The sequence below is a fragment of the Prionailurus bengalensis genome, chromosome B4 (assembly GCF_016509475.1).
Source record: "Prionailurus bengalensis isolate Pbe53 chromosome B4, Fcat_Pben_1.1_paternal_pri, whole genome shotgun sequence".
Classification (NCBI taxonomy): domain Eukaryota; kingdom Metazoa; phylum Chordata; class Mammalia; order Carnivora; family Felidae; genus Prionailurus; species Prionailurus bengalensis.
In genome coordinates this window covers 53,842,223-53,855,062 of record NC_057358.1, presented here as the reverse complement: position 1 = coordinate 53,855,062, position 12,840 = coordinate 53,842,223, and the positions used below count along the sequence as shown (strand labels likewise).

Below are 12,840 nucleotides of genomic sequence, written 5' to 3'. Positions count from 1 at the left end.
TAATGATGTTGTGTCTCAGGTGACATTATTACAATAATAGTAGAACAATCTGTGCCTACAAACAAGTGTGTGAAAAATTCATAACTTCTGTCCATGGCATGAATTTTGTAGTCTGGGTCTATAATTAGAGGGGTGACTAATTGTAACAGATGTTAAAAGTGGAAGGACTTTCTTAGAAATAATTGTAGTAAGTGTTAGAGTCTAGCAAGACAGGACCAGGTATGGTTATCTAGAGATGGATGACGTGGACCTTGAAACATCTCGTTCTATACGTCTCTAAAAGTTTCCATCAAACAGAGTCAGAACTATGCTTTTTGCCCAGTGGCAACTAAGAAATAGTTTCGTCTACTTTCATTTGAAATTAACAATTCCAAATTGACTATAAATGTGAAATACTTACCAGTTATATTTTCACTAATATTTTGCCCATGGTTGGTCACATTAGCTATTTGACTCCTTGTCTCATTTGTTTTGGGGAAATGCGAAGATCCTAAATCTGTACTTTCTTTCTGTGGTTTATCCAGATTTTGGGGCAGGAAAAAGAATGGAATGGAGGATATAATGGATAATAGTCCAGCCACAAGGAAACCAAGCCACCAAGCACCAACCCAACGAGAGTCCTTAGGAGTAATTCTGATACTGCCTAGAATAAAGAATTATAAGTAGCCAGTCAAAAAAATCATTTTGAAATGCAATAAATTCTGAGCAATAATAATGACTGCTGCCCTTCATAGATACAGAAATTAAACTCTATTACATCAATTCTGAGACACTATTTTTTTAATTTTGTTCACACTTCATCACACAAATAGTCAGTAAAGGACTACTGAAAAAGTGGATTCAGTATTTGGAAGGATGATGTCCTGTACTTGAAAAGTATTATTATGTTACCTTGTTCTTATTATACTTACTGAGATCTACATATCCAATATCCACGTACATTTTAGCAAACAGAGATCCCTGTATAAAGCCAATGATTGGACCAATCATTGATATTGCATGCAAAGTACCTAAAAATATTATAAAACAATTTTATCAGATGCCAATAATAAAATTATACAAGTCTCCAAAGAATTTTTTAGTAAGTAAAAAATGAATTTAGGAACACTATTATTTCAAGGGTGGACCCAGGGAAAGTAATCATAAAATCTAATATTTTCTGTACATTACCTAAATAAAAAGAAGAATGTCCTGTTTCAGCAAAATCATCAATATAAGAAATCCCCAAGGGTACTATGGGGGTTTCCCCAATTCCACGGAGCATATTACCCAGTAGTACATATATCCATAGATATGATCCAGATTCCTTTTCACAACCTATGCAGACAAGAGTGTTTTATTTTAAATATTAATTTTAGCATTTATATAAGAAACTCAACTGCTTTAATCCCTTAATTATTCCATTTAAGATTTTTTTTTATTTTTTCGAATTATAAGACTGATTCATAGTTACTTTACAAAATTTGACAATATAGGAAAGCAAAAAGTACACAAGTAAAAACTAAGTTATCTATAATCCCACCACATGCAGAGAGCTACTTCTCATGTTTGCATGTATCTTCCACATTTTCAGTTCACATAAAAATATGCATAATATTTATGTACATTATATTTTTTAATGTCCAGATCATATTATAATCTCCTTTTACACTTAACACCATGTTATGTCAATTTCCCCATATTTTTAAGATTTCTTTTATATCAGGGTTTAATGACTGCATGGTGGTGTGCTGAGTAAGTTTTGCAACTTAATTAATTAATTAATCCCTTACTTTTTACTCACAAAATATTTTGAAGTTTTCATTCTGTTAAACAGGTATGCCGTAGCTAGAACTGTAAATAAATCCGGTCACATTCCAGATTATTTCTTTAAGATAAGTCAGTAAAAGTAGAATTGCTGATTTAAGCATGTATGTTCTTTACTATATTGAAAATTAACTTTCAAAAATCTAGAAATTTATATACTCCCAGCAATACATAAATGTTTTTCCCTCTATATCATTTCTTTTTATTTTTAATAAAAACAGGTAGAAAAATATTTTTTGAAATGTTTCCCTAATAAGTAGAAACACCCAATAGGCAAAAAAAATTATAACTATAATTTACAATTTGTGTCTTAATAGGTAAAAATAATCTTTAATTGATGTAATAATTGTGTTTCTCCTAAGGAGTAAAGTTGCATTTTTACCATATTTATGCCACTTTCCTAATTTAAATGTATATATTCTTTGCCAATTTCCTACTGAAATATTCTTTTTTTAAAATTTTTTAATGTTTTTTATTTTTGAGTGAGAGAAAGAGACAGAGACAGAGCATGAGAGGCAGAGGGGCAGAAAGAGAAGGAGACACAGAATCTGAAGCAGGCTCCAAGCTCTGAGCTGTCAGCACAGAGCCCGACGTAGGGCTCGAACTCACAGACTGCAAGATCATGACCTGAGCCGAAGTCAGAGGCCCAACTGTCACCCACATGCCCCAAAATATTCTTCTTTTCTTATTACTTCTAAAAGCTTCTTATATATAACATATATTAACATGGTTTTGTCATATATACATAATAATGCAAATACTTTTACTATTTTTAACCACTTTTGCTAATAAATCTCATAATAATTTTCACAGATATAATTAAATTGACCAGTTATAGAATTAGTGACATTATCAATTCTTACCTTTTTCTACTATCTTAGGTGATGTACTATTGAGTAACAAATTTTCACTAATTGAACAGGTTGAAAAGCTTGTTGTTAAATTTTCTGATGGATTGACAAGACTTTCTTTAGAATACCTGTAACTGTAAGAATGTCACCAGATTTAAAGCTTTGCTTATCTACTGAATAGTTTCACTTTCCCAGAAATACAGATAAATTTTCCCACTTTATTTGCACTGGTTTTTTTTTTTTTCTCTAAGTTATCAGAATCCCTTTTGTGAATTTCCCAGCTTGTATTTTAGGGGAAGAAATGGGTACAAATGAATGGGAATGCCCGCTAAGAAATATTATTCAATACTCCCCAGGAAAGGAGGATTATCATTCTAGGAGTGCTTGTATTCTGTTCAAGAGGTACAATATCTTGGTTTCATGCTTTGTTAAAAAACAAAACAAAAAAATCCCCTGCTAACTATACCTATCCACCCATTTGAATTATCCTCAAGTGGTCCCAATCTAAACCTCCTGATAAACTTTCTGATAACATTTAATAAACTTTAGTGTTTTACAAGTCAATCTATAATGCATACCAGTTCATCTATATATTTTATCAATACCTGTCTGATCTTCTGTCACAGATATTCATACCCCCCACACACTCAAATGTCTGACTACAAAACTTAGTTTTAAAAAATTCTAGTCTATTTCAATTGAGTGAGGAAGAACTTAATAAGAACAACAGAGATGGAGCTAGCATAGGGACAGTGTTGATCCAAAAATACTGAGGTGTCCTGTGAGCTCCAAGGGCAGCCTACTGCAGGCCGGGCTTTATGCTCAGCTCCAGGGAACTAGAAATAAAACACACAGCTTTTGTACCAAGGGCATTTTATTCTCTATTAGATAAACATATACAATAAAAGACATGATAATTTTAATATAATAGGTCCTGAGTTGTCATAAAGGAAAAGGGGATGATCAGCTTTCCTCTGAGGTGGGGAAGGTGGTAAACTAAAGAAGAATTCACAATGAAGAGGACATGCAAGATAAACCTTAAAAAAGGATAGGAGCTCAACAGTTAGACAAAGAAGGAAGATTATGCAAGGCTATAGAAACACCATGCACAAAGATATAACATTATCATGCATGGCACACCACAAGCCTTGAGTATGATTCTCCACTCTGGGGAGCAGTGTAACATGAAGCTAGAAAGATAGTCAGGTTATATGTAAATGAGTTTGGATATTAATCCATAGGCAAGAGGCATTCAACATTTTCAACTATGACCAACAGTAAGAAACACATTTTGCATCACAACAACATATACATATGCGTGCGTGCACACACATACACACAAATATATATCTATATCTATATCTATATATATATATATAGATATACAATCAAAATAAAAGTTTCATAGAATAATATTTGCTCTCATACTGTATATTCTTCTATTTTATTCTATCCTATCCTCTCAAAAGTTGTTGGTTTCAATAATCTGAATTGGTCCCCTAGTGGGTCAGAATCTGAAGCTTGAAAAACACTGCTATAGGAAATTGGGAATTTTAAGCAGGAATAAAATAATTAGATTTGCGTTTGAAAATGAATAGTATGGAATATGAGTTATAATGGAGTTGAGACTGAAGGCAAAAACTCTAGGCCCGAGATGTGGGAAGCTTAAGTTAGGTTAGGAAAAATAGGGATGAAAGGAGACAATCTGACACATTGGAAGTAGAATAAGGAAGATTTGGTGGCCACTTGTCATCTGTGTCAAAATAGAGAATCTAGAATGGGCCCCTTGACTTTGGTTTGAGTTCCACTGTGGTTAAATTAATCATTATTGAGAGAGTGAATGTGGAAAATCTGAACTGGTTTTGACACAAGGATGAATTTAGTTTTGAATATATGAATGGGAAATTCTTATCGGATGTTAGGCTGGAGATACCCATGAAGTGGTTGACTATATAGAGACTAAGTGTAAGAAAAAATTAATGTATATATGTGATTGATACGTATAATACACACACTTCATACAAAAAATCCAGAATGAAAAATGAAGAAGACTGAAAAGGGAGGTTAGGGGATACTGACATTATGGTGTCAGCAACAGAAGTATGGGCATGATGAAGAAACCACATATATAGAAAATAAATCAAGAAACAGAAATATAATGAAAATAAGAAGCAGCAGTACCAGGAAGAAGAAAATTCTTATGACAGTCAAATAAAGGTGGGGAAAGGAATTAGTATGCCAAAAGACAGACTGTTTGTGTTGACAATGAATAAGTAATATCTTTAGCAGAAATTGTTCATTAACTCTCAATATCTATTCTTCTCTCTTTCCATTGTAATAGTAGGTGGGATTTTTAGCTAGGAGCATGGTAGCCTGGAATAAAGTGTACTTTTTCCAACGTCTTTATATCTGGATGTGAAATGTAACAAAGTTCTGCCCAATGTGAAGTTAGGAGAAGTGTTATAGTTCTGAAAATATTTCTTAAGCCCCAGCCAGCATGCACTGTTTCTTCTGGTTCTTCTTCCATTCTTTTATCTTGTTGCTTGGAACAACATTGCCAGTTTGGAGCATGAGGTTAACGCCATGCAAGGCAGAGAAATATTGGGGCACCTGGGTGCCTCAGTTGGTTAAGTGTCTGACTCTTGATTTTGGCTCAGGTCAGATCTCATGGTTCATGAGATCAAGTCCTGCATCAGGCTCTATGCTGACAGCACGGAGTCTGCTTTGGATTCTCTCTTTCCCTCTCTCTCTGCCCCCACCCACTCGTGCTGTCTTTCTCCCTCTCTCAAAATAAATAAACATTTTTTTAAAAAGGCAGAGAAATATGATAAAAAAGAAGCATGAATCTATTATGCCTAGTCTGGCTACATTAATTTTTTTATGTGGAAAATAAGTTTCTATCTTATTTAAGCCATCACTATTTTAGGTTTGCTGTCATTAGTATTTGACTCTAATCATAATGATACAATGACCTTAAGAAGAATACTCTCAATGGATATGGTAGTGGGTTAGGTGATAAACTCTTATTGAGCATTAAAAAAAAACTTGTAAGCAAATACATGCAGTGTATGTCATATCAAAAGGCCATAAAAAGTTCATTTACTCCCTATGAAAATGTATACTTTCCTTAGTGCTATTCATATCTGAAAGTCAATGAAAGCCATGGCTGATAAAGCAGTAAGTTACTTACACAAAATATACTTCATTTCTACACATGCTTACTGGGTATTCCTCTTAAAAGATGACTGCTTGTTTAAAATGAAAAAAAGATGAAATTCTACCATTAATTTATAGTTAAATGATAATTAAGGACAGAACTGTTTAACACTTACTAGCCCATAAAAAAATGTGGTAAAGCAGTCAAAATACTTCCAGTTCCCATAATGAAGCAACCAATTCCAATTATCTTTGGTCTGTGTAGTTTGGATCCAAAGTAACTCACAAATACAATCACAAACAAATTTCCTAGAAAGAGAATAAAATTATTTTGACATGATTAATCATAGCAAACATTGACAGTCCAATTGTGTGTCCAGTAGAATGGAAAGCCCCAGAATGAATACAAGTAAAGCATAAGACATAGTACCTTCCCCCAAAGGTCATGTAATTCAATTGAGAAGGTGAAACCTACTTACATTAAATCACTCACTGTAAAATTATATGTTATTAATAATAAGAAGAATGAGTTTTAGATAGGAAAGAAAGCACTTGAATGACCAGGTAATATTAGTGACACAAAATTTTACTGAAGAATTTAGATTGGTTTGAATTGTTTTTGGCTGGAAAAAAAATGCAGAAAATCTTCCTGACCTGAGAGAAAGGTGTTCATTCAGGGATTTATTGATTCACTCCTATCATTTTTTAAATTCCTATTAAGTACCTGCCATAGTGTTAAGAGCTAGAAATTAAAAAAAAAAGGAATAAACAATAGTATTTGTCCTCCAGGAACATATATACCAGTGATAAAAATAAATAGATGAACAGAGGTGGTATTAGATCACAGAAAAGAAGAGCTTAAATTAAGTAGGGGTTACAAGAAAGTTTCCTGGAGGAGAGGCCATTTGAAGTTTAATGTCTAGTATAAATTATTTAGATTAAAAAAGGGGAAGAAGAGTATTCCAAGTAGAGGAAGTCATGACCAACCTAATCCATCTGGAGCTACATGTATAACAGCAAATAGACACAAATCAAGAATTACTAAAGCAGTTGATAGGGAAAAAAAATTCAATAAAAGTGCCAAAATGAACTGGTAGATAAAGTAACTTATGGAGAAACAGTTAAATAAGGAAACTAAAAAGAGGAGGAACTGAAAAAATCCAGTTAGTATCTCTAGAGGTACTATGGTATGGTGCATCCATAAAATAAGAACTGGAAGACTAAAAATAGAGAATAATAAGAATTTTTGTAAATCAAAAATAGTAAGGGATGTCTGGGTAACTACATTGGTTAAGTGTCCAACTTCAGCTCAGGTAATGATCTCACGGCTAGTGAGTCTGAGCCCCAAGTCGGGCTCTGTGCTGACAGCTCAGAGCCTAGAGCCTGCTTCAGATTCTCTCTCTCTCTCTCTGCCCCTCCCCCCTCAAAAAAATAAACATTAAAAAAATTTTTAAATAGTATAGAGAAATGTACATATTGGGAGCTAATAAGATAGAAGACAGTATCAGAGATTGATGGAAAATAAAGTCAATGAAAGTAGAATTTTAATGTTTATTTATTTTTGAAAGAGAGAGAGAGAGAAAGCGCGAGCAAGTGGGGGATGAACAGAGAGAGAGACAGAAACCAAAGCAGGCTCCAGGCTCTGAGCTCTCAACGCAGACCCTGACATGGGGGCTCCAACCTATGAACCGCAATATCATGACCTATGCTAAAGTCGGTCGCTTAACTGAATGAGCCACCCAGGTGTTCCAAACAAAGATAATTTTAGACAGAAAAAGTTAAAGGAACCAAACTGTGAGGAAATTTAATATTTGTCTTATATATGTTCCAGAAGAAAATAAATAATAGAGAGAAAGATACACATCTAAAAATAGAAAATAAATTCCCTGAGTTAAAGGGAAACCTTCAGTTAAAGTTAACCCCTCAGATACATTTCTCCAGAAGTAATATATATATATAAAAAAAAAGCCCTGATATATGTTAGTAAAATTTCTGAAATTCAGAGATAAAGAGGAGGTACTCATCAGTGCATGACAATGATATTTATAATGATGTCTTATATGTAATATTGGGTATTAAAAGGCAGGAGGTAAATATTTTAAATGTACCAAGGAAAATATTTTGAAATTTTAATTCCATACACAAATTATTACTTGAATACAGTGGTAAATATATTTTCCAACAAGCAAGAGCTTGGGAAATATGTTATGTGTTCAATTATTTCTGGGAAAATATAACAACTTAAAGATCTACTCCAGAAAAACTAAAGATGAGATTTGAAGTGATAAGATTCAAGTAACAGTGGTAAGCAAAGAAACCAGGAAAACCTAAAACCATGCCCACATAATTGCTGTCAAATAGCTACGAAGTTTAACAAAAATATTAAGAATCCATTCCTCAATAAAAAGAGACACACAGAAAATTACAATTTAAAGTTAATAATAATCCAAAACTAAAATTCTAGATGGTTTCATTAAATCTCAGAGGTGAAGAGTGAAGGATGCAAGGTGTCGATAACCTCTTAATCATGAAAAAGTGGAATTCATAATAAAAATATAGATGGGTCTTTCTTTATACAATTATTTTTTAAAATATTCAATAGCTAAATACACTTTAACTTAAAAGATACACAGCAAACTTACAGAAAATATTTGTAATTAATACAGCATACATAATTTTTGAGTCCCCTCAAATCATTAAGTCTAAAAAGGGACCAAAACGGTGGCCACCACGAAGAAGGGGGATGCAGAAGATGTCAATGTTACTTTTGAAGACCAATAAAAAGATCAGCAAACATGCACAGAATGCAAGTAGAACCACAGAGCTGAAGGAAGAAATAAGATGTGAAAAAGATACAACTGTAAAATTTACAAGTTGTTGTGAGGACATGACGCTTACAAGGTGATGACCACTTAATCATATCTTATCAAATCGGTGATATTTCACCAGTCATCCTCAAGAAGAAACACAGGACATGTTAGGAGAAGCAAAGAAAAATTTGCAAAAGTAAACTAATGCCTTAAAATCCAGAATGGAATTAATTCAGTGGGTGTTAGCAGATTCAATTACATGCAAAATTCGAGAGCAACATAAACCTTGAAGCTGATGAAAGTTAAACATTTTATAATACTTTTTAATATTTGTTCAATAAGCTTGGATATTATTTAAAATGAAAAAAATTCTGAAGGGGGGAAGGCAAAGGTAATAAGCTATGAATTCATAAAGTAAGAGAAAATATTGTCCAGTAATAATATAAAACCTCACTGTTATTAGAGATATCTGAATTAAAGAAAACAAAGCAATACATTCAATGTTCTATAAAAAAAACCTTTCACCCCAAATCTTATACCCAGTCAAACAGTAGAACAGAGGTTGCTCCAAAGCTGTTCCTCCTTCCTTAAATCATCAGAATCATAATCCTCTCTCCAAACTTTAAAAAAAAATTTTTTTTCACTAGGGCACCTTGAGAGAGGAGAGGTACAGCCCTAAAAAGTATTAGCTGCAAGCAATGAGTTTGTATAAATCAGCATTTCTCAACCTCTACATTATTGACATTCTAAGTTAGATTAATTCTTTTTTGTGGGGATTGTCCTGTGCATTGTAGGATTTTTAGTGGCACTCTTACCCTCTACTACTAGGTGTCTATAACAATCTCCCTCCCCCCAGTTATGACAACCAAAAGTGACATCAGATATCATCAAATTGCCCCTGGGGTGGGGGATAGAATTTACTCCTAAGAATCAATGGTGTAGAGCTTTTATGAACAGTTTTACCTCAACAAATCTGGTTACTAAGTAATAATAAAAATAGAAATAAAAATTACCCATTTCAAAGCCTCCATCAATTAAGCCAGAAACAGAAGATGATATGTCAAATCTCTTTTCTATCTGAGTGATGGAACTTTTCATAACAACTCCACCGAGTGCCTTACACATAAAGCTGAGTGACAGGGCTACTAAGAACATCTATGAAAAAGCAGAAAGATAAGTTAAAATGATTAATAAAAAGACTATAATGCTTATATATGCATAGAATTAAAAATGGCTTATCTTATTTACTTAAAAACATTATTTTTATCATAAAAAGCATACCCACCTTTCCTCTATACCAATTGGTACTTTAACATTACCTAGTCCTTTAACATTACCATCGCTACATTGATAAAGCATCATTTTCTTTTTTGTTTTTTTAATTTTTTTTTCAACGTTTATTTATTTTTGGGACAGAGAGAGACAGAGCATGAACGGGGGAGGGGCAGAGAGAGAGGGAGACACAGAATCTGAAACAGGCTCCAGGCTCTGAGCCATCAGCCCAGAGCCTGACTGTGGGGCTCGAACTCACGGACCGCGAGATCGTGACCTGGCTGAAGTCGGACGCTTAACCGACTGCGCCACCCAGGCGCCCCTAAAGCATCATTTTCTAATTTGGTTACAACATCAGGTAATTAGAGCAGGACAGTCAAGGCTGTTATTTTTTATTTAATATTATTAAAGATTTCTAGATGATGTCTGAGATGGCCATGGTGGTAAGCTATTCTTTATTCCTTCATGAACAGTATAGACTAACTGAGAGGGAAGTGGCTAGACATTCTCAAAGGTGGCATTTCCAGGAATTCAGCTAGAAATGGAACTTTTTTTTAATTTATAAATCATCACTATTATTGGAGAACGAATTAAAATGAAAACAACAAAGTATTCAATGTTCTAAAAAAATACTTTAACTCTAGTGGTTATAGGTGTTTTATTTTCAAATTAATTTTAACAAAATTTGTTGATTTACCCATAAGCAAATTCCTTTTAAATCTAGCATTAAAATATTATTTTGTTATTGACTGGATGTTTGTGTCACCACCAAATTCATATGCTAAAATCCTAAACCCTAATGTGATAATATTTGGAGATGGGTTCTTTGGGAATTAAGTCATAAAGATAGAGCCCTCATGATAGGATTAGTGTCCTTATATGAGCTTACTTTCTCTTTCTGCTCTGTGAGGACACAAGAAGGTACTATCTGAAAATGAGGAAGAGTGTTCCCACCAGAACCCAACAATGCTGGTATCCAGATCTTAAGACTTTCAGCCCCCAGAACTATGAGAAATATTTTCTGTTGTTTAAGCCACCTTGTCTGTGGTATATTCTTTATAGTAACCCAAGCTGATTCAGACAGGTCTTTCTCATTGCCTTCTACACCACTGCGGGTAGCCACCATCATGTTCAGCCTATTAGATCTTTCTGCTTCTGCTCTCATCCTCCCTCTCAACACAGTAACTACAAAAATTCTTTCAAAATAAAAATTGGATCATGCCATTGCTCCCTGTTTTCCCATCTCACTCTTAGTAATATCTAGTTTTTCCGATGGCCTACAAGACCCTAAATGATCTGTCCTCCCCACCCCAACTATCTGTTCCCCACAAGTATTCCCTCTTACTCTTCTGATCTCATCTTCTGTTACTCTACTTCTTACTCATTCCTCTCCATCCACACTAGTCTTCTTCTTGTACCTTGAGCATTCCAGGCTTATTATTTTGCCTCAGGTTATTTGTTCTTGCTTTTATTCCTACAAGGAAAACTCTTCCCCATAGTTATGTCCCTATCACTCACTCCCTCAGATCCTTGAGGGTTTTGCTCAATGAAACTGTGTTGATCTTTTGTCTAACTATAACCTAGTATGTGTCTTGCATGAGGTCATGCTTAGAAAAAGAGATAAAAGGCCCAATACAGCCGTTCCATGGCTGGAAAGATGTGTGTACTTTCATTCTGCATATGGAATTTTGATGAAGTTGAAAAGACTTGAGAAAAGTTGTAAATGTTACCACTTATTAGAAATAATTAAGCGTTCTTATATAAGATATAGGAAGTCATCCAAGAGTGAAACATAAAAGGTGGAATTATATCAAAATCAATTTTACTAAATTGGTGAAGGGAACAACAAGACTCACAGGACAAAGATATTAAATTTGTCCAGCAGGATTAGAAAAAAATTGTATGAATATTTTCTTCAAGGAACGCCAATTAGGAATTCTTGTAGAATTATTTACTGTCTTTACATTATAAAAGAGAAATTAAAATTTTCAGGTTCTAATCATTTCTCAAAAATAATCATGTTACTGACATCAGAAATTAAGAAATGTAGATGGGAATGATGTCAGCAAGATGACAGAATAGGAGCCCCCAACCCACCTTCCCCCATGGATACATAGATTTAACAACAACAACTGAACAAATACCTCTATGAGAAATCCAGAAACCACTTAAAACATTTTTGCATCCTAGAGAGTGTGAAGCCAACCATGCAAGCCCAGTAGGAAAATCTGACACTGTCAACTTTCTTGCCATTTGGGACAAAACCCCCAAATCCTATATTCTCTATGGGGACTTAAATCAGTAGAACTTATATCCAATGTGCTGACTTGTAAGGGGGCTGCATGAGGGACCAGTTTGTATCCAAGTACTGACAAGAGTAGATGGCCAGATTTGAGGCTCTGGGAACAAAGACAATAAACCATGCACCAGAATCATGTAGTACCATGGATAGACACTAGGTGGAGAACCAGTACTGTAGTTTACTAACACAGGGAGGCTGCAGTATCTCAGACACCAGGAAGAACTTCTAAGTAGGCACCAGCAAACTTCTTCAAATAGCCCAGGGAGGAAACACACCCAGAAAAAAGTTGAGAGGTCTAGAGAATCTCTAGTCTGGCTAAGTAGTGAAACTTATCCCTGTACAAAACCACAGAGAATTGGCTGATTCTTCAAATGCCAAAATTCCAACAAGAAATAATAAGACATATAAAGAAACAGGGGACCACAACACATTTAAAAGAAGAAATTAAATCTCCAGAAATTGTCCCTAAAGAAATGGAGATATATGAATTGCCAGAAAATGAATTCAAATTTACCATCAAAGGGATATTCAATGGATTAAAATACAGAATAAATAAATATACCTCTAAATGAAATCAGAAAAACAATGCGTAAGCAAAGTGAAATTATTAATGAAGAAATAGAAACTAGGAAGAAGAACCTAA

The 12,840-nt window shown here is 34.1% G+C and overlaps 1 protein-coding gene and 1 pseudogene across 2 annotated transcripts in view; one reads left to right on the top strand and one right to left on the bottom strand.

The window, feature by feature from the left end:
- The window catches only part of LOC122474016 (solute carrier organic anion transporter family member 1B3-like), an 80,197-nt gene that overhangs the window by 27,676 nt on the left and 39,681 nt on the right, over window positions 1-12,840 (bottom strand). For both annotated transcript variants that reach the window (XM_043564951.1, XM_043564952.1), the window contains 6 exons: window positions 9,637-9,778; window positions 5,990-6,122; window positions 2,670-2,791; window positions 1,171-1,317; window positions 912-1,010; window positions 401-643 (listed from right to left, as the gene is read on the bottom strand). In XM_043564951.1, coding sequence (XP_043420886.1) covers window positions 401-643; window positions 912-1,010; window positions 1,171-1,317; window positions 2,670-2,791; window positions 5,990-6,122; window positions 9,637-9,778 — 886 coding nt within the window. The remainder of the gene's footprint in view (window positions 1-400; window positions 644-911; window positions 1,011-1,170; window positions 1,318-2,669; window positions 2,792-5,989; window positions 6,123-9,636; window positions 9,779-12,840) is intronic.
- On the top strand, window positions 6,213-8,986 carry LOC122473045 (annotated as a pseudogene).